Source organism: Artemia sp. Qi Xiang Cuo, chromosome 6, assembly GCF_049724085.1.
Source record: "Artemia sp. Qi Xiang Cuo chromosome 6, ASM4972408v1, whole genome shotgun sequence".
In the NCBI taxonomy this organism is placed as follows: Eukaryota; Metazoa; Arthropoda; class Branchiopoda; order Anostraca; family Artemiidae; genus Artemia; species Artemia sp. Qi Xiang Cuo.
This window is the reverse complement of record NC_142799.1, coordinates 78,729,722-78,756,274: the sequence shown is the minus strand read 5'-3', so window position 1 is coordinate 78,756,274 and position 26,553 is coordinate 78,729,722. Positions and strand designations below refer to the sequence as shown.

The 26,553-nt window shown below is 35.2% G+C and overlaps 1 protein-coding gene across 3 annotated transcripts in view; it reads right to left on the bottom strand.

Annotated features, from left to right (window-relative positions):
* Nucleotides 1-26,553, bottom strand: part of LOC148951632 (serine/threonine-protein kinase SIK3-like) — a 202,633-nt gene that overhangs the window by 165,113 nt on the left and 10,967 nt on the right. For all 3 annotated transcript variants that reach the window (XM_089091236.1, XM_089091237.1, XM_089091238.1), the window contains exons 2-3: nt 13,986-14,102; nt 7,934-7,997 (exon numbers count right to left, since the gene is read on the bottom strand). In XM_089091236.1, coding sequence (XP_088947362.1) covers nt 7,934-7,997; nt 13,986-14,102 — 181 coding nt within the window. The remainder of the gene's footprint in view (nt 1-7,933; nt 7,998-13,985; nt 14,103-26,553) is intronic.

Genomic DNA, 26,553 nt, shown 5'->3' with positions numbered 1-26,553 from the left:
TCAAAGAAAAGTAAAGAACTCCATTAAACAAAAAATGAGCAATACTAAAATCAAATAACCTACCAAGCGTGAAACTACCACAAATCAGCATCGATAAATAAATGAAACCAAACACGAACAGAAATTACAATAAATAACCGAGTCAAACTCAAAACGAGCAGAAATTAACACAAGTTGGGCGCAAAACCCCTATGCCTTCTCAAGGGCGGAACAAAATTTGCACTTCAATGAAAAAATATAAATATTTTTACTTTTATAACTTCGATAAATCAAATAATATAAACATTTTGATTACAAAATATCAGTATATGTATATTAGACTGACAATGCACATTCATTTGTATTTTATCAGTAAAGTGCAAATTTTGTTCTGGCCTTGGGAAGGCGTAGGGGTTTTGCGCCCTACTTATGTTAATTTCTGCAAGTTTTGAGTTTGACTCGGTTATTTATTGTAATTTCTGTTCGTTTTTGGTTTCATTTATTTATCAATGCTAATTTGTGGTAGTTTCACGCTTGGTAGATTATTTGATTTTTATTTTTGCTCATTTTTTGGTTAATGGAGTTCTTTACTTTTCTTTGAAAAGCTTATTTTGATGAATTTTTTTATAATAATTTCTGTTTATTTTGTATTGATACAGTCTTTTCAGAGAAAAAGAAAATAACATTTCAAATCTTTTCGTTTTTTAAGATTTTATATCTTGGCGGGCTGTTTGTATGCTTGAGAAAAAATCTAATAAATGTGTAATGACATATACCCTTCTAAAAATCTGGACAAAAATAGTACTGTTTAATTTGGTTCATACTTCCTCTAGTTGACTTAAGACAGGAAACTTGATACCATTCACAAAAAAATCTGTTTACTTTCTTTGATAGCTTCCACGCGTCTACGTTATTTTCATTTGGTTAAATTTTAAGGGCAGAAGTCGCCCCGCAAGTTTGAACATAATACCCTAGTCGTTCTTGGGATACTGCTGAGATGCTTTATTGGGAAGTAGCATTATCACAGTGCATTTTGATTTAATCTTAAGGCAACATTTAGTTTTTAAACATAATGGGCAAATGGGAGGGTGGTAGTGGAAGGGGGACTAGTGGCCCTCCAATCACTCTCCACTATTAAAAAGGGCATCAGCCCTTTTTATTTTCAATCGAATGAGCCGTTTTCGAAGTTCCCACGACAACCGTCGGCTATCTAAAATTTTTGATTGGATGTGTTTGAGGAAAAGGTGGGCGAGAGAGGAGGGTTAGTTGCCCTCAAATCACTTTCGACTTGTAAAAAGTGTAGCAGTCCTTTGAATTTTAAATCGAATGAGCCCTTTTTCAAGTTTCTACGACAAAGATTTCAATAAAAACCTTATATTTCTCCAGGGCACAACATAAAATCCTTGCCCTGAGGGTTGTGGGGGAGTGTCCTCCTCAAAAATATATGTTCTATCTGGAAATCAACTACGCTGAACAAATTGGCTATCTCAAAATTTTATTGGATGCGTTTGGGGGAATGATGGGTGTGGGGGAGGCTAGTTGCCCTCCAATCACTTTCGACTATTAAAAAGGGCACTAGCCCTTTGAATTTCCAGTCGAATGAGCTTTTATTGAAGTTTCTACGACAACACCTACTATAAAAACCTTATATACCCCCAGGGCATAACTTAAAACCCTTGCCCTGAGGGATGTGGGAGAGTGCCCTCCTAAAAAACATATTTTCTATCTGGAAATCAACTACACTGAACAAAATGTTTATCTCAAAATTTTGATTGGATCTGTTTAGGGGAATGAGGGGCATGGGGGGGAGCTAGTTGCCCTCCAATCACTTTCGACTATTAAAAAGGGCACTAGCCGTTTGAATTGCCAATCGAATGAGCCTGTTTTGAAGTTTCTACGACAACGCCTTCTATAAAAACCTTATATGCCCCCAGGGCATAACTTAAAACCCTTGCCCTGATGGCTATGGGGGAGTCTCCTCCTCAAAAACACATTGTCTATCTGGAAATCAACTAGGCTGAACAAAATGGCTATCTCAAAATTTTGGTTGGATGTGTTTGGGGAAATGATGGGCGTGGGGGGGGGGGCTAGTAGCCCTCCAATTACTTTCGACTATTAAAATGGGTACCAGCCCTTTGAATTTCCAATCGAATGAGCCTGTTTTGAAGTGTCTACGGCAACGCCTCCTATAAAAAATTGATATCCCCCCAGGGTATACATTACACCTCTTGCCTCGATTCCTGTGAGAGAGGTTTCTAGACAAAAGCATATTTTCTCTGGGAGTCATCGCTACGATGAACAATTTAGACGTCTAAAACGTTTGAGGGGATAGGGGTTTAGAACTGAGGGACTTATGGGGGGGCAAGTTTGCCGCCAATCATTTTTGACTATTAAAAAGGGCACTAGCCACTCCAATTTCCAATCGAGTGAGCCCTTTTCGAAGTTTCTGCGACGACTCCTTCGATACGAAGTGTCCGGGTATGGAGAAAAAAAAACAACACATTGTGCCCACATCGTTCTTTACTTAGGCAGCGCTAGTGCGCTGCCTATGGTTGGCAATGAGGCTGGATCAGGAAGTCAGTTCAAATTATTTGTCGTGCCGTCTTTGGCCTGATTCATTATAAACCCGTTGCTAAAGTTTTTTTTAAGGTTTCATTTTCGTTACGGCCCAGTAAAAAAGATGAAAGAACACTGCAATTTGGATTAAAATTTCCTGTGGCGAAACTATTCTCACCTCTACGGTTCCCAAAACAAGTTTGATCAAACACGGTATAAAGCCTAATGTACCTCTTACTAACATGCTACCTTTTCATCGGTACTACCTTATCTGCGTTCTACCGACCGCAAGAACATTAACGTCGACAGAGCGTTTCTTAGTAAGACGCTGGGTTCTCAGCGTTTTTTGGGGTACTGGTGGGGGATTGACTGACGGCATCTACTTTGGGGTAATGAACAAATATACAATGATATTGTTGTTACCGCAAATTTTAAATTTTCAAGTCTCAAATGCATGCACTTTACAATAATACATACTCCTTATTATTAATAGACTGTATGTCAAGCTATCTTCATGCAACTATAAACTATATTCTTAGGTAGCGGTAGCGGATACATTACCTAGGTGGCTCTCAAACCTTTCTTACTCAGCTTCGACCATAAAAAATTTAATATATGTTAACCTTGCAAAACACGCAATTTTAATAAACTCAAGTCTGTCTTCTTAGAATTAAATTCAAATGTTTTGCCGTATAACACAATTGGTTTTAAGAGGGTTTCTCAGCCTTGACCCCCCCCCCCACCGCCATATTTTATAGTATTCAAGATGTGTCCATTATTTCCGATCATACGCAATCCATTCATCTATTTTTTGGTGTTTTGACAAAATTTATTTGTTTTGAGGTGGTGTCCTCTAAAATATCAGTACGCTTACAAAACTTTCAATTGTCCCCACTCCAAAAAAAAAAATACCAGACTGGACCATTATCCCACTGTTTCCAATACTATAATATGTATACAATCTTCCACTTTTTTTAAGCCTTCTTAACGCTAATTTGCATTATAACGTAATTTTCCTTTACAAAAATATCCAAGCGACAAAAAATAAAATCAAAAGCAATAAATTAACCTAAAATCTGAGGACTATCAGATCCAAATCCACCAAAAAAAACTTTCATAGATAGAGAGGTAACGCTAATTTGCATTATAACGTAATTTTCCTTTACAAAAATATCCAAGCGACAAAAAATAAAATCAAAAGCAATAAATTAACCTAAAATCTGAGGACTATCAGATCCAAATCCACCAAAAAAAACTTTCATAGATGGAGAGGTAACGCTAATTTGCATTATAACGTAATTTTCCTTTACAAAAATATCCAAGCGACAAAAAATAAAATCAAAAGCAATAAATTAACCTAAAATCTGAGGACTATCAGATCCAAATCCACCAAAGAAACTTTCCATAGATGGAGAGGTAACGCTAATTTGCATTATAACGTAATTTTCCTTTACAAAAAACATCCAAGCGACAAAAAATAAAATCCAAATCAATAAATTAACCTAAAAAATGATGACTATCATATCCAAATCCACAAAAGAAACTTTCCATAGATGGAGAGGTAACGCTTATTTTCATTCTAACGTAATTTTCCTTTACAAAAAACATCCAAGCAACAAATAATAAAATCGAAAGCAATAAATTAACCTAAAAAATGAGGACTATCAGATCCAAATCCACCAAAGAAACTTTCCATAGATGGAGAGGTAACGCTAATTTGCATTATAACGTAATTTTCCTTTACAAAAAACATCCAAGCAACAAATAATAAAATCAAAAGCAATAAATTAACCTAAAAACTGAGGACTATCAGATCCAAATCCACCAAAGAAACTTTCCATAGATGGAGAGTTAACGCTAATTTTCATTATAACGTAATTTTCCTTTACAAAAAACATCCAAGCTACAAAAAATAAAATCAAAAGCAATAAATTAACCTAAAAAATGAGGACTATCAGATCCAAAACCACCAAAGAAACTTTCCATAGATGGAGAGGTAACGCTAATTTGCATTATAACGTAATTTTCCTTTACAAAAACATCCAAACAAAAAATAAAATCAAAAGCAAAAAGTTAACCTAAAATCTGATGTCTATAATATCCAAAAACACCAAAGAATATGTAAATATATTGAGATTTAACTATAATGTTAAGTATCAAGTAATTTTAAACGCCAAAAAAAATCCACTCCACAAAAAATCAACTAACAATAAATCAATGAACATAAAAACTGAGGACTATCAGATCCAAATCCACCAAAGAAACTATCCATCGATGGTGAGGTAACGCTCATATGCATTATAACGTAATTTTCCTTTACAAAAAACATCCAAGCAACAAAAAATAAAATCAAAAGCAATAAGTTAACCTAAAATCTGAGGACTATCAGATCCAAATCCACCAAAGAAACTTTCCATAGATGGAGAGGTAACGCTAATTTGCATTATAACGTAATTTTCCTTTACAAAAAACATCCAAGCAACAAATAATAAAATCGAAAGCAATAAATTAACCTAAAAAATGAGGACTATCAGATCCAAATCCACCAAAGAAACTTTCCATAGATGGAGAGGTAACGCTAATTTGCATTATAACGTAATTTTCCTTTACAAAAAACATCCAAGCGACAAAAAATAAAATCAAAAGCAATAAATTAACCTAAAATCTGAGGACTATCAGATCCAAATCCACCAAAGAAACTTTCCATAGATGGAGAGGTAACGCTAATTTGCATTATAACGTAATTTTCCTTTACAAAAAACATCCAAGCAACAAATAATAAAATCAAAAGCAATAAATTAACCTAAAATCTGAGGACTATCAGATCCAAATCCACCAAAGAAACTTTCCATAGATGGAGAGGTAACGCTAATTTGCATTATAACGTAATTTTCCTTTACAAAAAACATCCAAGCGACAAAAAATAAAATCAAAAGCAATAAATTAACCTAAAATCTGAGGACTATCAGATCCAAATCCACCAAAGAAACTTTCCATAGATGGAGAGGTAACGCTAATTTGCATTATAACGTAATTTTCCTTTACAAAAAACATCCAAGCAACAAATAATAAAATCAAAAGCAATAAATTAACCTAAAATCTGAGGATTATCAGATCCCAATCCACCCAAAAAACTTTCATAGATGGAGAGGTAGACTACCTCTCCAATACCTCTCTATTAGTGTACAAAAAAGTCCTTTTTAATATGTTTTGGTCCCTGTCAATTTTTCTATTCCTCCTGATCCAAAATATTAGTACAAATCTCTTGTACTTTGATAGTAGGCAGCACAGCTACAGTTACAGAAGTAGGACAATTCCTGGAGCAGAAAAGTAATTAAAAAAGGTAGTTTTAGTCAAGACAAAACTGTGGATGTCTCCTAAGGATACGCCCTTTGATGGAGTCTGTATTTCACTTGTGAATCTACGGGACATGCCCCCCATGTAGTTTTTTTTCATCTGTTAAGAAATTAAGATCGGTGAATCGCAGAAAGTGAATTCCCGGCATATATTGTCTTCTTGGCAAGATTGTGAATTTTCTTAGCGTCAGAACTCTCTGACTCAAGCTTGCGTAAATCTTTATAACGTCCAGGTTTTGTGACTTACATTACAGGAATGCAAGTTTGTCTTTTAAATTATGTTCCTTTTTTTATTGTTAGACACATTACTGGCGTTAAGACAGATGGAATCATATAACAAGTGGCATATAATAATATAACAAGTGGTATATAATCATATAACAGTGGCAGAAGACTGCCACTAATGGTTTTTGACCGAAGTCTTTCTTTAGAAAAGGTAGTATCACGGTTGCTGCGTCAAACACAACCTATTAAAAACGAACTCTAGCCATAGTAACCAAAAATTTGAAGTCAATTTAGGAATGGAAACTATTACGACGGCTAATCTTATTGGCAAAAGTTCATTGCGAAGAAAAATTTATAGGAATTTCAAAAAATAGCCTGAAACCCTCGAAAATGGTGTCGAATCGAACGAAAACTTTGTCATTGGAATCACCATAGCGGAAACCACATTTAGGAGAATTACAGTTTCCATCGTAAGTAACAAGGAGAATCACTTTTTTGCATGGGAAGCACCGATGTTTTCCCTTTCTTTTTTTTCGGTTTTTTCGTCACCGCTAGTGGGGTACTGAAACATCATAGAGAGATGTGTAAGCGCTCATTTCAAAGCTAGTTTTTATACCTAGGTAATTTTTATAAGTGACACAAGTTAATACTCAAATAAATGCAATATCTTAATAAAACTACATCTTCATGTTAAAGAAAAATAACAACAATGTCATGAAAAATAAATGTTTAATGTTTTTCTTTACTTTTTGTTGAGAAGCTTGTTTTGGAAAATTGTTGAGAAACAGTGTTTCTTCTTCTTGGCAACACTGACAGGTTCAAATATATTCCCGGGTATTCGTAAGAAATGAAATGTTTAACAACACTTTGCACTTGTTGATAAATGTTGTTTTCTAACTGTTTAATATACAGACGCCTTTCTGCGTATTGAAAATTTAGTACTCATTAGATAACTAAACTTTTAAAGCAAGAAACGTGAATTGCTTTAGCACAGTAATCTCGGAACCAAAACATTGCTGAAACTAAAAATCTAAAAAAACATTTCTGAAAAAAAAAAACATTACACCTCACAAATGCCACTCTTTCCTCGACTTAAGTTTTGACACACTTTTCTTCACCAGTTCTTTTCTAGCAAAAAGAAACAATTTAAATCACATTTTTAATCCACTTCCAATGACAATAAAACAATCAAAGACAGCAGAGGAAAAATTAAAACGAATGCTCACACCGATTTTTACTTGGAAATTCAACTAAAAGAAAATAGGCCTAGTAAAAGGAAAGGAAATAATAAAAGAAAAGCTTTTACTAAAGGAAAATTTAAATTTGGAACTGACAGGAAAACAGATCTGAGACATAGTGAAGTCAAAATCTGGGAGAAATGGCCAACTTGAAAAATTAAGACATATTCTACAACTATGAGAGTTACTTACATTCTTACTAACCATGGGGCACAAACAGAGCGAAGAGTTTCCTTTGCTACAGAAAAGTTCTATTTTAACCCAAGAAATCGCTACAGTTCCCACAAATTTCGGCAGTTTTCGGACCTTAAGGAGGACAGGATCATCAAGCTCCCAATTAAAATGAGACTTTCTGAGTCCAGTAATCCTCCTTATTGAAAAAAATCGTCTTTGTATCTTGGAATTTTTAGGGAAATGCTTTTTTCATTACTCCCTACCCTCCCTTTTTCTTACTCCCTACCCTCTCACCTAAAGCTTAAACTTGATTGTATCTATGCATATTTCTATAAAACGAATGAGATTGGTTAAAACTAGCGGAATAAAAAATGGATCTATTTAAAATAAAAAAAAAAAACTTACCAAAAACTTCTCTATTTGATGCATATTCTGTCACCATATACAGCATACGATCCGTTTCCATGACCTGCATTAGAATGTATAAGTGAAATCACTTAATAAATGATTCTATTTAACGAATGTAATTTTTTCAATACAAGCTTTATGCAAAAGGAATTATTGCAGAATAAAACATTTAGGACTTTTGTGGAGGGGGGGGGGTCAAGAACTTCACTAGAATGTATTCTAGACTTTGAAAAAAGCTAATTGGGCATAGTCCAGGCACCAGTAGACAAAAAGATGCTTATTTTGAGATCGTCTAGACACATCTGTCTCACTCAGTCTGAAACCACTTTCTAGTCATATCAAACTCGCTGATATGATTATGCCTGAGAATAGGTTCCTTTCGAGGGCTATTTGACCCTAAACAAAACCTGAAAGATTAAAAAGTGCTATCTAGCGAGTTTTGTTTGCACCTTTGTCAAATTGGCAGCTTTATCTGTTACAAAGCTTATTCAAGGCTTGCACCTTCGAGAAGAAGAAATTATCGGCAACAGATTAAGTAACTACCCCCAACAGTTAAAAGCCAAGCTGACCACCCTCACAACCAGTATTGAGCTTGAAATATGCATCAGGGTTATCAGTGCCTGGAATACAAGGAGCTACTACATGAAACATAAATTGGAATTATCTGTAATATTTTAGCACGCTGTATATAGAAGGAGAAAAAAGAAGGAGATTAAAGAAGGAGAAAAGAAGGAGATTAAAGAAGGAGAAAAAGAAGGAGATTAAATAATTTTAACTGAAAAGCCCGTAATTTCTAGCAAAAGAAGAAGAAATTTGCAATGGAAATGATTTTTATATTTAGACAGAGGGATGAATTCTGAATCAAATGGAATGATAACTTTTTAGCTATCTCTTTACCCAGTGAAAATAACCATCATCAAGTTCTGAAACCTTTTTATCTGTCTTATTTTTTCTTATTCCTCCACCATGATTATTTTTATTTTCATTTCAATTCAAAACAGTACCAATATTATCACAGTTCCAGATGATAGTTTCTTTTTTCTATTTTGGAGAGTAGTAGGGTTAGGTAGACTGAATCAAACTTTCATTAATGGAATCAGGGCCTAAAATACACCTTGGTAAGATCTCTTCAAGCTACTATCCCTATCAATGTCTGATTTCTAGGGCTTTAAATATCGCATAGAAGACAGGTAGGTCAAATCAGAAGACACCTGGTGCCTCTGAAGAGCATCTAAACTCGGTAAGTTTAATGGGTACTTATGTATTAGCTGGTACCGATGCGAGACGTCAAGTTTGGTTAATGCTAATGAAATAAAACAAAATATAATGAAAATATGATAGTTAAGAAATGTCGGCTATAAATTTGCATATTAGGGGGGGGGTAAAGCATAGCATATATTAAATACGTAACCTAACCAAACCTAGGTACCTTTTTTCTCCCTAAACCGCCGAAAAAATAAGTTTTAATATTGTAAAAGCAAGGACAAACCAAGCTTTGTGATCCATATCTCTATTGACAGATACCCGTTTGACTAGTTTCCTTTAGCACAATATATCGCGTGGGTACCAGCTAATACATAAGAACCGTCTAATGCCCGAAAAGATGGTATCATCTGTCCTTTATAAATATGCTGGGCATCTGATGATATACATGAAGAAAATGCAAGATGTCGGAGAAGAAATACATGCAAAATTTTTGTCCATCTTTGTCACTTGTGGCACCTGATCATGCCCGTGAATAAGCCTAAGCCTAAAACCTGATAAATCCTCTAGCCGTTTCAAAGTGGACAACTACACAACCGTTTTGTGCAAAAGTTTCAAGAGCCCTGTGCCACTTGGCTGGAATAGAAGGAATTAGTGATTCTGACAATGAACCGGCTAGGGCTGAGAAACTGAAATTCCCAGTTTATAAGACCATGACTGTCTTAAATGACAATTTAATTCATTTAAAGATAATTAAGAGTAGGCAACATATGAAGTAGCTGATAAAGCAAAGGCTTCTAGTATTTGCAAAAGCTGCAGAAGGTGTCGGCCTGAAAGCTATTGAAGGGTTTCTGAGTGGGAATATGTCTAGTTTCTCAAAAATAAAAGTTAAAACCTTCGCAACGGCTAAAAACTAGTTTCTGTGCCCAAAAGTATAGCTGCCACAGCATATGCGAAACGGAACATGATTAAAAAAGGTCAAGTTGGCATCCCAAGGTGGTCATGACTCTCCAGTGGGTGTTCTGGGGAATATCCTATCATATGAATTGCTTCCATTTTCAATTAGCATTTGTAAAGAAAAAGACAGTGTTCAGAAAATGCGTGGTGGTAATAGGTCAGCTCTGCTGGATCTTTTTAAGAGCAATTTGAATACAAACTCTTAGCAAGCTGTTGTAGCGGACACCCAAACCTGCAGCCAAACAGGGGTGGTTGTGGATTCCATGCCACACTTTCGGTGTCAGAAACCAAGTGAAAAAGAAAACTTTGAAATATTTCTCTCAGAGAATATTTTAGAAACTCCCGGATACTTAATCTACAGACGCTCGACAGATACACGTGCTTGCTGATATATACACCGGACGTTTAGGCTAAAATGGACCCATCCAGCTCTGCTGTTTTCCTGAAAGACAATAGCAGGTTCCGTGAACAAAGAGGCAATAAATTGTAGGTAAAAAAATATTTGTGAAAGAGATAATGTCGCTTGTGAACTTAGATGCTCTTCACGCTGATTCTAAATGTAAAGCAAAGATAATCAAATTGGCATTTGAAGAATAAAACAACCAGAACATTCTAGAAGTGATACCAGGATTTATCTGGGGGGGGGGGCTTTCCAGAGCGAAAGAGCGTCAAATAGATGAAGTTTCTGCCACTAATACAGAGCTAGAAAGGACCCAAGAGGAAGCTGACATCCACATATTTCTTCATGCTGCATCTTGCTTATTAAATCGCTGTTCGAAAATTATTGTTCGTGCTAATGACACACACATTATTCTGAGTTCGCTTGAACATTACCATCAGCTGATTTTACTATCTTAGCACGAATATCTCGAGCAGTATGTACAGTTCTTCGAAAAAAAAAATTCCAATTCATTGTGCGGCAAATTCGGAATTAACTTCATTGTTTATCTTTTTGGCTTTGCTACATTGTTTGAATCAGGGAACAAAGACATTTCTGAGCGCAAGCATGAAGAGGGGAGTATTGGAAGATACAGCCAATTTAACCAAAAAAAATGAAAGCGATACTTCAAACGTAGCTTTGTTTACACAAGAAGTGACACGGGTGTACATGAAGCTAGTTGTGCCCGCGTAAAGTAAAAAGACTGGCGACTTTAAGTCACTCAATGATCTTCAAGTCCATGTCTTCCACAAGAAGAAATGCACCTTCTGGTTCCATGTAAAGCGTATTCTTTACTAAGTCCACATCTTGCTTCAGGCTCTCGAACCCATTCCAATTATTCACAGTCCCTTCAAATTTGGATGGGTATTCAGTGAAGCCTAGGGTGTGATACCAGTGACTAGTTCCTTGCCTCTGTGGCCACTTTCGTTGCAGAGAGTTTGGCCATATTGCAACTGTACGAACAGTTGTACGTCTCGTTGTGGTTGTGAAGGAATAAAAATTATAGCTTGCTGTGTAGATGTAATTGCATTAGATTCTGATGATGATAGCCATTTTGATGTAATTACCTATCAATATCCTGATTTTATTATTTATATTAGATACTATACAGTTCTTTGACTGGACAGCCTCTTTTAGAATATCCTTACCAGACTATGAAAGTTGCACTGAATGTTCGTTCCTGTTTTATCAAGGCCTTTCCTAGCTAGTTTTTACCCTATCTGCTTCTCTTGAAGATTATGAACGATTTCTCAATCAATTAGTATAATAAATTTACTTTTAAATTTGATTCGTCCAGTAAAAATAAAATTTAATCGATAACAGTGATGTCTTACCTTTTTTTTTCTTTTTTTTTAAATCGCTAACCTGCTTGCGTTTTTGCTCAGTTAGGTTGAGCTTAAAAAAAATTAATGGGCTGCAAACAAAACAGGCCAGATAGCACTTTTTAATTTTTTAAGTCATTTTTAAGGGTCAAGCACCCCTTGGAGGAGCCTATTCAAGACTATAATCGTAATCAGCCGGTTCAATATGACTAGAAAGTGTTTTCAGATTGCGTGAGACAGATGTGTCTTGACAATCTGGAGGTGTTATATTTTTAGGGTATGGCGCCCGGACTAGTAGGACCTTTGTGCATAATGTAGTTCTTTTACTTTTCTAGCTCTTCTTCTCGTCGCTTACATTTATCAGAAATTTTTTTTAATTAATTAATTGAACTTTATTTTTCTTTTTTTTTTTTAATTTAATTTCTCAGAAATGTCAAACAGCAATTGTTTGAAAATTGTAATTGTAGTTCTTGCTCACCTAAATACTAGTTTATTGTTGGTGATTAAGTTGATTAAGTAAAAGAACAACTTAATTGGTAAAGTTTGATTATACTTGGAGAACACAATTTCCATTTATCTTTTGTATAACAATAATACATTTTGACTCTGGTTTCCAGCATGATAAATACAAATAATAGAAAGCATTCTCTTTTTTAATATAATCTCTCAGCTCAGTTTTGGTAAAGCGTGCCTCCAACAGCGTGGACTATAAGCATCCTTAACAAAAAGAAAAGGAACAAAGGTAGTAGCACAAGTCAGAAATAGCATAAAAAAAACATAAAACACATGGGGCTATATAATATATGGGGCCCAAAAAATAACATAAAAAAAAAGTAAACCAAGTTGAATGAGCTGACAAATGTGATTGCTACAGGTTAAGCTTGGACGAATGATTTTGTGCCTTTGTTTGAAAACTGGTACAGTATTTATTGCTTGAAAGTATCAACTAGTCATTGTGAAATCGCTGGGAAGATGAACTCTGAGCCCCGATGTGCTGTTTGCAAAATTAGAAGAAGCACATTTGCATCTCCTTCCACAACCTGCAGTGATTATGAAAGAGTCCTTAAGTAAATTAAAAAAAAACTTATGTACTTAGGTTGCCCTTTGGGTAGGGGGTGGTTGCCCTTCAATTACTTTCGATTTTTAAAAAGGGTACTAGAACTCTCAATTTCCAGTCGAATGAGCTCCTTGGGAAGTTTTTACGACAACTCCTTCTATAATAAGTGCCATGGTGAAAAGAAAATAAATAATGCATTGTGTCCACATCACTATTTACTTAGGCAGCACTATTGCACTGTCTGTGATAATTCTCCACTATTTCAAAATTACTAAAACTGTACACAAATGACTTCAAGTTCGTAAGCCATGCTAATACAGCAGAACAGACAGCAGCAGCTCTGCAGAGTGACCTCAATTCAATCTGAAACTGCACACGAACCTGGAGCTTGGAATTATATGTTTCAAAATGTAAGGTTTCACATTTGGGAAAAAATAAATCTGGGAATAAATATACAATGACCAGCAATAATGGTTTAATCCATAATATAATCATTATTGATATATGCAGAGAGACTTAGGTATTATAGTTGATCCTCAATTAGAATTCAGCTTTCACACAAAAACCATTGTTGCCTCTGCCAAATATCTTGGAATTATAAAGCTCTCTACATCTAATCACCACCTAGGAGTCCTGACAAAATTATATAAATCCTTTGTAAGGCCTAAATTTAAATATGGTTTAATTTTAGCTGCACCTCAGCTCACAAAAAAAAGGCAGCCCTAGAAAGTGTTCAATGTTATACTACCAAACTTGTGCACAGTCTTAGACAGAGATGCCCAGACCTTAAAATACCACCTGTAGCATGCATGAAAAAAACAAGATAGAAATAAATATAAATTGACAAATGGGTTATATAACAAATCTTGGCCTTTTGAGTAGGATAGCATAAAACACACAATTTGAACATAAAGTCAGGCCTCGTGCCAAGACTCGCCGAACTGAGTTGAGACTCCAGGTACAAAGGCTAATTGCCTCAATTCATGTTTTTTTGTTATTGTTATTAGGCTAGAAAAGCTAATTACCATTACCTACAGAGTATATTATCATAAATATAAAGTTTTGACTTACTTGGTAAAGTTTGATTATGCTTGGATGAGACAATTTCCTCATAATCTCCACTTCGCGAAAGACTTTTTTGAGATTGTCCTTGTCTAGTTTTGTCTTGTCGACTATTTTGATAGCAACCTAGACAAAAAAAAAGTAACAATAATGCTAAAGCATAAACATTTTCAACCATCAACTGACCAGTTAAAAGACTGCACTGATGTTCAAGCTAATAGGCTACTTACAATAGGCTGTATTACAGTAGCCTCCTCAGTTATTTCACATGGTCTTCGTAAGTTATTTAACATGAGTATTAACAACATTCAAAATGAAAAAACTAGGATCAAGCAATGTGGTTTGGGACTGCCCTTGAGCCTTTGGTCTCCCTCAGCCAAAAATGAAATATATATATATATATATATATATATATATATATATATATATATATATATATATATATATTTATATATATATATATATATATATATATATATATATATATATATATATATATATATATATATATATATATATATATATATATATATATATATATATATATATATATTTATATATATATATATATATATATATATATATATATATATATATATATATATATATTTTTATATATATATATATATATATATATATATATATATATATATATATATATATATATATATATATATATATAGTTAGTTGCATAAAAAAAACTTCTATAGTTCTCTACCTTCAGAAATGAATTTTGACCTGGCAGGATCCAGACTTTGCCAATGTTACTACTATTTCAAATTATCTTCCTAGATGCCTAGCATTAAGTTTTTTTATAGAGACAGTAGGTCAGGATATATTTCCAGGGTGTTAATTCTAAACAAAAGCATGTTTTGATCACAATTTTCAAATTTAATCTTTTTAAATGTATCTTCCTTAATTTTTCGAAGACATAATTTCTATTGAATTAAGGGCTTTTAATAACTGACATGAAATAGTAAGGGTACATTTGTTAAACCTATGCTGTTTTTTTAGGAAGCTTTGATTTCTTTTTCCACACCTAAGGCTTTGCAACATCATGAACTTACCTTACCTTAAATTGCAGCTAGGAGCAATCTAAGGATTACTCCTTGTAGGGCTCCAGAATGATGACTTGAGTTGTATACAAAGTTCACTAGTGACCAGGGGCTGTTCCATGTTCAGTAGCATCCCAATTGAGTTTACACTCTCTGGAGGACCCCTCAGCATCTAGCCTTTGTTTGAAAACATCAACGGATTCAGCAGTAACTGTTTCTTTAAATAGTTTGTTCTGACTGTTGACAATACGTGATGAAAAGAATTGAGTGCGGACTCTAGAAACGATAGACTGCTTGACAAGCTTCAGGTTATGATCTCTAGTTCTTGAGTTGGCACTAAAAGTAGGGAATAATGCTGGGAGAGTATTATCCCTCAATAACTTGTAGGCTAAAATGGCATCCCCTCTATTTCTCCTGTAATCAAGTGTAGGGAGACTCAGCTTTGATAGTCTTACAGGATAGGAAAGCTCCCACATGTCAAATATCACTTTAGTGACATGTCTCTGCACATCTTCCAGAACTTTTATGTCTTTTCTAAAATCTCGGGAGGCATGAAACATTCCAACTTCAAGCTTAGGATGCACAACTCCCTTATATAGACGACTGATGACTTTAGGGGAACGAGTGGAAATTGTACGCTAAATCAGTCCCATGATTGAATTAGAACCAGCAGCAGACCTCTAAGCATGAGAGCTGAATTTTAGTTCATTGTTAATAGTGACACCAAGATCCTGCTCATTATTTACAGAGGAGAGTGGGTGGCCTAAGAAAAAATAAGAGCAGCAAGGATTCAGTTTGCCAAAGTGAATGATATGGCACTTGGCAACATTGAATTAAAGAAGCCAGGCCTCAACCCATATACCCAGCAATTGAAGATTATTTTGTAGCAGGTCATGATCTTCACAGAACAAAGCTGGCCCAAGAAGCTTCAGGTCGTCTGCATAAAAAGTTGATTTACTGCTGATGATGGAATAGCATCATTGATGAAGATATTAAATAGTGTAGGACCCAAAACACTTCCCTGAGGAACTCCACTCAGAACATGAATAGAGGAAGAAAGAATACAATTACCAGAGTCATCAAATAACTGAACACATTTAGATCACAAATAAAGAAAATCAAGGATCCAGAGCAGGTATTTCTCTTCAAGTTTGACTGCACATAGTTTAATTGCAAGTCACTTGTAACATACTTTGTCAAAAGCTTCAGAAAAGTCAAGAACCATGTCAGCAGGCACCCCAGTATCAAGCAACTTGGTGATGTGATCATACAACTCAAGGATATTGGTGCCAACAGATCTTCCTGAACAAAAGCCATTTTGTGATCTGTGTAAAACATTATTTGCTTTAAGGTATTTAACAACTGCAGAGTGAATTGTTCTTTGAAGAAACTTAACAGCAGCTGATGTCATGGTGTTGGGTCAGTAATGTTCTCCAAGTTCCTTTCTTGCTTTTTTAAATATAGAAATGATATGCGCAGTTTCCCAGTCAAAAGTTAGTTAAAAAAGATTTGATGATGACTTGGACAGCTAGGAAAAAGGTTGACACAAAACTGTATGACATTCATGTAGGATATGTGGGTGAATGCCACCTGGACTGGCAGATTTATTTGGTTTGAGGGATGTAAGTTCCTTTAGAACTACTGTATCAGTAGTCACAATTGAGTCCACTTTATTTGATATATCAAATAAAAGAGGTGTGGGACAAACAATACTGGAATTGGAGGAAAACAGATGAGAAAAATTGGTTGAAAATTTCAACTTTCAGCTCAGGATCAGCAACTGATTGACTATTGTGCAGGATATCTGGGAGGGTGCGTCTGCTGCTACATTTCTGAGTGGCATAACGCCAGAAAGATTTAGCACTATCCTTAACTACCTCAGCCAATTTTTCCTCATATCTTCTCTTCGACTCCCTTATTTGTCATTAGTAATTGACACTGGCAAGTTTTTCAGAGATTAGTTTGTAGTTTACATATTTTTGTTTCTTAGAAGAAGGTTGTTTGGTATGCAGACAAAACTCCGAATTAATTACTACATGGTTGCTATTACCAACTGGTGAGGTTATTACATTCTTAATAAGAAGGTCAAGGCTACTGAGAATAACCAGATCAAGAGTGGTTGGAGACTTGACTTTCCCTGAAACGAGTTGGTTGTGAGATTGTTTGACATACGGAATTATCAGAGAGGACTGACAAATAAAGAGAATCTATTACAAAAACCAGATCCATCAATCCATTGGATTTCAGGAAGGTTAAAGTCCCCCAGATGGACAAGATCATAGCTGTCAAAATTGGACAAAACTGGAGATAACATGACAGCCAAATTAGATTCAGAGTCCAAAACACAGTGAGCACTGGGGCTTCTATAAACAACACCCACTACAATTGAGATTGTTTGATTGTTTGATTTTATCCACACAGACTCAATACCATCAATAGTCAGAGAATTAAAATGAATGAGACTAACCTTTAGTCTATCTCTTATATATAAGCACACTCCTCTGTGGCAAAGTGGGGAATTCAGATTAGAAAAGAGTTGATAACCATTGAGTTTAATTTCATCAGGAGATAAGATTGACAAGGTGTTTTTGGTGAAACTTCTGTAATTACAGCTTCATCCACTTCTTCTGATATCATAAAAAAAGAAAGTACAGAAAGCTTATTAGGGAAGCTATGAACATTGGAGCTAAGGAGCCTCATTCCTTGTGAATTAGGAATTTGAGAGGATGCAAGACTAGAGTAAGCAGGAACCAAAGAACTGGTAAGGTAGTTGGATACAGCATTATGGAACGACAAAGAAGAAACAGCCAGTGAGCAAGTTGTTGCAGAAGAAACGAGAGAAATGTCAGCATCAAACAGTGAAACATTATTATGATCACTGCTTGACAGTTGAGAGACAAAATTTGGTGATGCGAGTTCATCAACATTTAAAAAATTAACAGAGGTAGACAAAGGCACAGACATTAGTGGGGCATTGGAGTGGTTAGGGGAATTGCTCCAACTGGCAGGTTTTTTTTAATGATGGCACCCTTACAAATTATCAAATCTGCCTCTACATTAGCTTTTCTGCATTTCAACTCCTCAACTAGAGCTTTGTGCTTTATTCAATCTGCCTTTGGACTATCACCACAGAAACTGTTTGATGCTTTTGTTTCAAAAGATTTCTATATTATTTGCTTTCTAAATTCAGTTGATTGGCACTGAGAAAAGGAGAGGAGGGGGCGGCTACCAGACGGTTGATGGCTATTTAAAAGTCTTTTTACTTTGGCTCGGGGGGGGGGGGGGGCACCAATGTCAACTCCATAGATGTGTAACAGATAATTATACAGGTAAACAACACATCAGTCTGGGTGGGGATTCCATATGCAACACTATTCTAACGTCTTTCAAAACACTGGCGCTCTGAGCGTGCCATCTGACAACCATCATTTCAGTTAATTGGGCTAAAGGGAGTTGAGACTGTTGAAAAGACACTGTAGAAGCCACTAGATCCTGAACAGTTGAAACAGAGCACATTGGTTGTAGTGAATTTTCAATGTGTGATACCCTATTGGCAATGTAACTAACCTGAGCAGAAATGTCACATTTAATGTCAGTTCTCAGTTGGGAGAGTGTTTGGGTCAACTGACTAGTGGTGGCAAAGTCCATCTTGAGATCTTCCCTGAAAGATTTCAATGAATTATCCATAACAGAAGCTAGTTTTGCTATCACAGCTTGCTCACTAAAGAGGGAGAGGGAGGCTTAACTTTGCAGGCTGGACATGACCAGGAACAATCAGTGATTGCATCATCTTGCTTAATAGCTTATATTCTCCAGGGGACAGGTCCAGACAATCACCACAAATCTACTTCTCATAAATGTCCCACTCTATGGTAAAGGACCCCTCATCCAATTTTGTAGAACAGGCAGCACACCTATCATGGCCTTGAACTGGGCTTATGTGTTTTTGCTTGGCCTTGCTGAACATAATTTATTAAACTAAACCAGAAAATGAAACTGAACAAGACCAGGCTATGTGCTAGGCTACTACCAAAAAAAAAAATCTCTTTTAAAATCTACAAAATCCAACAAAAATTACTTCTCTGCAATAACTTCTCAAGCTGTCACTAAATCAGAAACTTGGAATTAAGGCAAAGCACTAGGTTCACTACCTTTATAGAATGAAAAAGATTTACAAATCAAAATATTGAATTTTAAGTAGGTCACAGGATTTGAAAAACCCCCAAAGGATATTTTATTGGCAGTTTTGGCCAAGCAAAAAAAATAAAAAAAAAAGTTCACCTTGATGAACAACTTCAAAATTTCTTTTGGCTCACTGACAAGTGTCTAAATTAGAGATTGCCAAACTGTCAATCTTGAGCTACTAGTAGATTGTAGGGGACTTTGCAGGGAATTTTCAGACATAACATTTTAACTGTTTTAGTCTTCAGATGATGTCCTAAGAAACAACATCTCCACTCCCTCCTCCTCACCAACCAGGACTGTGTTACAATATACACTGCAGTCTAAAAGTCTGTGGTAAAACTGTTTTTTACTGAGCAAAATACTGATTTGTATTTATGAAATCCAGTAGCTTGAGCACAATATTTCAAATTATAAATTTACCTTTTTAATTTTAATATTTTTAATATTTATATATTATAAATTAAATGTATAAATTATATATTTTTGTCAAAGATTCAAAGAATCAATTCAATGAAGGGCCTCTACTTGTGGCCTGTATTGTTAGAAAAGGCCCTTTAGGTACAAATTATTTACCTTTAGAACATTCTAAACAACTGCACCAGTTTTGTGCCTAGAAGGAAGAGTAGCCTAGGCCACTTGTCTATTTTAGAGGGTCAAAAAGGTGGCATTTCAAACAAGTCTACTCTCCTCTGAATGATTCAGGATGAATAATTACTGAAAATGTTGATGAAGCACTACAAATTTGCCCAGAAGTTTTAAAAAACAACAAGATTCATTTAAACAGAAGTTCAAGCTCTAGTGACCTTATTTAGTGACAAAAGAGATATTATCACCATAAAATGTTGCTTTTGTACTGCTCCAAAACATCTTCAGCCTGAGAAGGGCCAAATACTATTAAACAAGTATCCAAGACATTGTATCAGTTTCAAACTGCTAAACTACTACTAGTAAAAACTCACCACAGCACTAAGCCGTCTGAGGCCAACACAGCTATGCATGCTCCTCCTCCGTCATAATCTATTCAAAGCTTCCCTCTTGCCCCAAAAAACTTATAAATATTATTATTTTCTGCAAAGTTTATTGAGCAGCATTTTATTTATGTTTTTTTCTAATAGTCTAATGTCTAAGCAATGAAGTGTAAATGGTACTCCAGACCTTTGGAATTAATTATTGGGGCAAGGACCAACAACATCATCTGTAGTTACGTCATTTTTTCTATTATGTTTTTAGTTTGAATATAGTCTACTGCTTATTGTAAATTCTGTTTGTTTTAAGTGTTATTTTTTGGATAATAGTAATCTCTATTTGTTACAAGCTTTATGTATCATATCAGCCAATTTAAGCTCAATTAAATTTTAAAATTCACTCTATTCTTTTCATGGAAAAATTATTTTCTGTTCATTTAACTCATGATTTTGTTTTAACTGTGTTTAACTGCTTTTGTTTTAACTTGTGTTTCTATGTAATCAAAAGAAATAACGCTAGATTTAAGCTTTACTGGCAATAGTAGTTCCCATTAATTTTTAAGATGAATAGTGTAGCATTAGCAGTGGAGGAATGTCACCATAAAAGTAGTTGTACTAGGAATAATCATGATAGGACTAGCTGTTTTGGGAGCATTCAGGGTTAAAATAGTGATGAAAGAAATAGTTGTGCTATTTTTACTTATAGTACTGGTAGTTGTGCCAGCAGTTTCTGTAGTGCTAGCATTAGTCTCAGTATGAATAGTCTTAAATGTAGTTTTGAAAGGAATAGCTATCAAAGGAAAAGTGGTCAGCTTGGAAGTACTCTAGGTAAATTTCTAACTGTGGAAACTCTCATGGTAGGAGGGGTGGGAATAAAGGTGGTGCTTTCTATATAGCTAAAAACTTTAAAGGTTGGAGGCTTTTTGTAAAGCTAAACTTCCTTAGATTGTAGCTTAATTTAATGCAATGAATCTTAAATGGTTAATTAAATAAAAAAAACAGGTTTTTTTTAACTGAAAGTAAGAAACAACAGTAAAACCTAAAACGAAAAGAAATTATTCCATATATGAAAGGGGCTGTCCCCTCATCAATCCCCCCCTCCCCAAGGATTTATTCTCTATACAACTCAATCCTGGTGAAAATATACCCTGGACAATTACCCTTAACATCTCCATGTGTAAAATTGAGTAGGCAATGAGAAAGCAAGACATAAGAATAATTTCGTATAAGAATTCTGGCAAATTCTCCCAGTGTGAAATTTCCCCTGAAATATCCCCCCTGGAAACTTCCCTCCCTGTGGAAAATCCCACCAGTAGAAAATTCACCCAATCATCCCATAAAATTTATGCATACTTCCCAATAAAAAACACTATACCTAAACAATAGGCACACTTTGTAACTTAGACTTTTCCCCAGGGGTTGTGGGGGGTCCTGATATTTCTGTAGGCATATTTATTTGGCCTCTATGCTGAGCAAAACGGCTATCTTAAAATTTTAATCAGACGATTTTGAGAAAAAGGGGCGAGGGAGGGAGCCTGGTTGTCCTCCAATTTTTTGTCACTGAAAAAGAGAACTAGAATCTTTTGATTTCTGTTTAAATGAGCTCTTTTACAATATTCTAGGACTACTGGGTCAATACAATCACCCCGGGGAAAAACTAACAAAAAAAAACAACCAAATAAACATTCAAATGTGATCATTCTTCTGGCAAAAAAAAACGAAATTCACATTTTTCAGCTAGGCACTTGAAACTTCTACAGTAGTGTTGTCTGATACGCTGAATCTGATGGTGTAATTTTCATAAATATTCTATGACTTTTATGGGGTTTTTCCCCCTTTTATCAAAAATCAAATTTTCTTAGGCCTGTAACCTTTCATGGGTAAGACTAAACTTAATACAACTTATATATTTGAAATCAGTATAAAACTCCAATTCTTTTTATATCCCTATTGATATCAAAATTCTGTTTTTTAGTTTTGGTCACTATTGAGCTGGGTTGCTCCTTACTTACAGTTTCTTACTTCAAACTGTTTGATATAACTCATTTAGAGTTTCTTCCTGAATCATACCTGAAAACTCCAGAGACAATAACTACGAAGTTGGGGGTTAGTAATTCTCTTAAACTTCACAGCTGCACTTGGGGCTCTCATCCTTGTATGATTCTAATTTTAACAAAGCATAAAATCACCCTCTGTGCTAAGATGTATCTTTGATTTCACTGTTTTAAAATTAACTATTTTTGCAATGTGTTGACTTTAACCTTAGGGCTTTAACCACCATGTAACCCAAGGATACATGTTTTTAAGTTTCTCAAGTGGTTAGGTTAAATGTGTTATCTTTATTAAATCTTTAAATGCAAGCATAATTTGAGAGTTTGGTAAAAATCAAAATTATATGTGAAACTGTATTGATGTTTTTACTTATAAATTATAACATTGGTTTTAAATAACTGCCTCAGAGTTCAAGTTCAAGTTCTTTATTAATCAATAAAAATGTTTCGACAAAACTATCAAATTAATGACCATCAGTGAGAATAACTCGTGGGTGGGTTTATATACAATCAACAATAAATAAATAACACTATCTCCAGATACTGGAATAAAAGGATTGCTCTTCAACTCTCTGTATGGTAACAACAAACAAAATCCGCATAAAATCAAAATAACCAAATAAATAAAGTGAAACGAGGAGCATCCACCCCAGAAAATAAATCAAATTAATAATTACTGATTAAGTGATTCATTAACCTAATTTTATTATTAACCAATAAATTATTCAAATCCATAAAACTATGATATTTATTCCAATGATTTATAATGCTATGCCTAGGTGAAAAACAGGGCCTTTCAAATTTTATTAAAGCCTGACGGACTACAGAACAACAGAACTGCCTTGAATACAATATTTGGAGAAAACTAAACCAAAATATTTGCTTGGTCTGCTTTGATTCAGCAAATAAGGTTCAGCAATTGGTCTGCTGTTATTTTATTACCTTAAATTGCATTGTCCAGCAAATAAGGCACTATCCTGTATGTGCTGGTTAGTGAAGATATTGAGCCAATACATTGGCTGCATCCCATTCTCAAAGCCACAGCTTGGATGACCAATCTGTCCACAGCTCCCTTGAAGGCCTCCACACTAGGGACTGAGACTACGTCTTTGCTTAGGGAGTTCCAGAGTCCCATGACTCTATTTGGGAAGAAGTTGTTCTGTAGTCTGGTGTTGGCTTTTTTGCAGTACAGCTTCATGGTGTGTCCTCTAGTTTTTGTTGACTGGTTAGGATTTTTTTGCAAGGACTGAGTGTGCAGCATTTTGTGTGCAATGACAACATTCCCATGCTTCCATTGATAGGAGAGGGTAGGAATCTGTAACTTCTCCAGGTGGGATGGGTAGTCCAGGCTTTTGCACCCTCTATTAATTTAGATGATCACCTTTGGACACTCCAGTCTTTTCTTGTCACCTTTATTTAATGGGGTTGCCACACACATACCAAATTCCAGTTTTGGTTGAACAAGTCCTTTATATAGATTTGGTGACCTGCTGTGGAATGTTCTTTTTACAATTCCCAGGGTCTGGAGTGCTTTGGAGGCAACTGACTGAGCATGTTGGTTAAATTTCAATTTTTCATCCATAAGTTTCCCCAGGTCTCTTTCAGCATGGGAGAAATACATCACCTGCCCAACACCATCTATTCCACACATGTGATACTGACCCCTCACATTCTTTCTGCCAAAATGAATTGTCCTGCATTTCTTAATGTTGAATTCCAACCACCAAAGTTTTGCCCAATCTGAGAGTTTGTCTAGCTCAGCTTATAACAAGGCTTTCTCTTTGGCTGTTTTTGCAGGGCTGATGATTTTCGAAGCATCAGCATACAGGCTCATTTTATTTTTGACAGATTGTGGGGCATTGTTGATATAGATGTTAAATAATGTTAAACCAAGAATTACTCCCTGTGGGAATCCACTTTCCACTTCAATAAAATCTGAGTAAAATGCCTGACTGTTTTCTCCATGCACCTTTACACTTTGACCACTATCATTCAGGAATGCCATCACCCACTCAACAACCTCCTGGCTTACCCCAATTGCAATTAATTTTGCCTGTAGTCAATGATGAAATACTTTGTGAAATGCTTTGGCAAAATCTAGGAGAATGAGATCAACTGGAATTCCTCTATTTAGGAGCTTGGTGGTAAAATCACATGAATCTATAAGATTTGTATTAATGGATTGTCCTGATCTAAATCCATGCTGATTCTGCATGATAAGATTGTTGGAGGTGATGTATCTGACAATGACAGTATTTACTATTCCTTCCAGAATTTTCCCAACAATGGATGTAATTCTAACAGGGTGGTAATTCATAGAGTCTAATTGGCTGACACCCTTATGTATAGGGGTAATATTAGCATTCTGGCAGTCCTGAGGCACTATCTTTGTATCCAGGGACTATTGGAAAAGTGTTACAAGGGGCAAAGCAAATTCTGCATGAGCTTCCTTTAATGTCCAAGGGTGTATTCTGTCAGGCCCTACAGACTTGTTCTGGTTCAGGTTTTTCAGTCTAGCCTCAACATCATCTTTACTAACAGCATTGGTTTATCAACTGTATACTTAGGTTGATTGGGAAGTGGATCTTTATCTGGGGTAGTGAAGATTTTTTGGGAACTGATTGTTCATTGTCTCAGCTATGTCTTGAGGGCTAGTAATAGATATTTCCATCAACAGAAAGCTCAGTAACTCAGTGTCTTCTGGGTTTTTGCAGGGAAACATACCTCCAAAATTTCTTGGGATTTGATTTGGAGGCAATTACTTCTTTATACTCTCTTGTAAGTTTTCTTGAAAGCTGCCAAACCTTATTATGGAGTTGCTCAAGTTTATCATAATTTGCCTCTTTTAGCATATCTTTATATTTCTTCCACTGCTTTTTCTTTTTCTGGACTGCCAGTTTAATATCACAGGTGAGAAAAGGAAGAGTTCTTGGTTTACAGATCCACGTAGTTGTAGTATGCTTGTCCCAAGATGATAAAAGAATCTCTTTCACTTTACTCCATGATTCAGGAGCAGCTGTATTCTCAATGACTAACCAATCTTGTCCTGATAATTCTCGCCTAGCTTGGTTGTAATTTGTATACATGTCTCTTGCATGCTGATTTTTCTTACAAAATGACCTAAGCTGGCAATTATTGATTTACTAAAACATTCTATTCTTGTATATAAGTTATAGAGCCTGTCTTCTATGCAATCTTCTAAGCCTTAGAAATAGTACAAACTTGAAAATAATAAAAAATGAAATAACAGAGGCTAGAAAACACAATTTAAAGACATATCTTAGCCTTAAGATCCAACTCCAAGAACTCAACTACTTTTATTATAGCAAAATACCCATTGTAGAGAATTTCATGTTGGTTGCTTGTTCTAATGCCTGTTTTTGTCCCATTTCTTCAGTTATTATCTGCACCAGCTTAGTGTAAACACTGTCTCTCTAATGAACAATTGGTGTCCATGAAGTGGGTACTTACTCTCTAGAACTGGTTTGAATGGTAGATTGATTCCTGGATATTTCTTTTACCTAGCACAACTGGCAATATTTTGGTGCAATAAAAAGAAATATAGTAGCCTAATATATATTATATTCCATATATATTACTACTGTATAGGGTTAGGCCAGTAGTTGGCAACCATTTTAGCCAAATTTTTTAAAATTCCAAGGGTCAAATCTGTTGATTAAATTAGTAAACCTTTATTTTATTTAGACCTTGGTTTTATTACAAGAAAAAAAGGTATTTTTTCAAAATTTAAGGGACAGTAAAGGCACTATTACTGGCCACCACTACCCAGACTTATTAAAATGTGCAAGTCTCCTCTATACTGCATATCCTCCACTTGACTGCCAACCACAATTCTAATGATTTAAGTGGGATTTCAAGCTCTTTTTTTTATTTATTTAGATTTCTTCTTTTTTTTCAAGACACAATTTTCTGGAGTTCAAATTTACCCAGATTTTCATGCTTCTTTCTGTTTTCATCTTAATTTTGAAATGATTTATCTAGCTGTTCTTTTTGTTTCATAATGATGTAATGCTACCAACTGGTAGAAGAATGAAATGCCCATTCACAAAGAGACAAGAACATTTGAGCAATGTAAAAACAAAAGATTTAGTAGACCTAGATATATTATCTAGCCTAGGGCAATATATTGGGCTACTAGGGGGAGGGGGTGTCATGGTAGAAGGCACTGTATTTGGGAAAAATGTTGACTAGGGAATCAAATGGTAACTAGGCTACTGTTATTATTGTTATTATTATTCATTTATTGTTCGTCAAAAAAAGGTACAAAAGGTACAGTAGACGGAGTAATCACTAAAGAAAA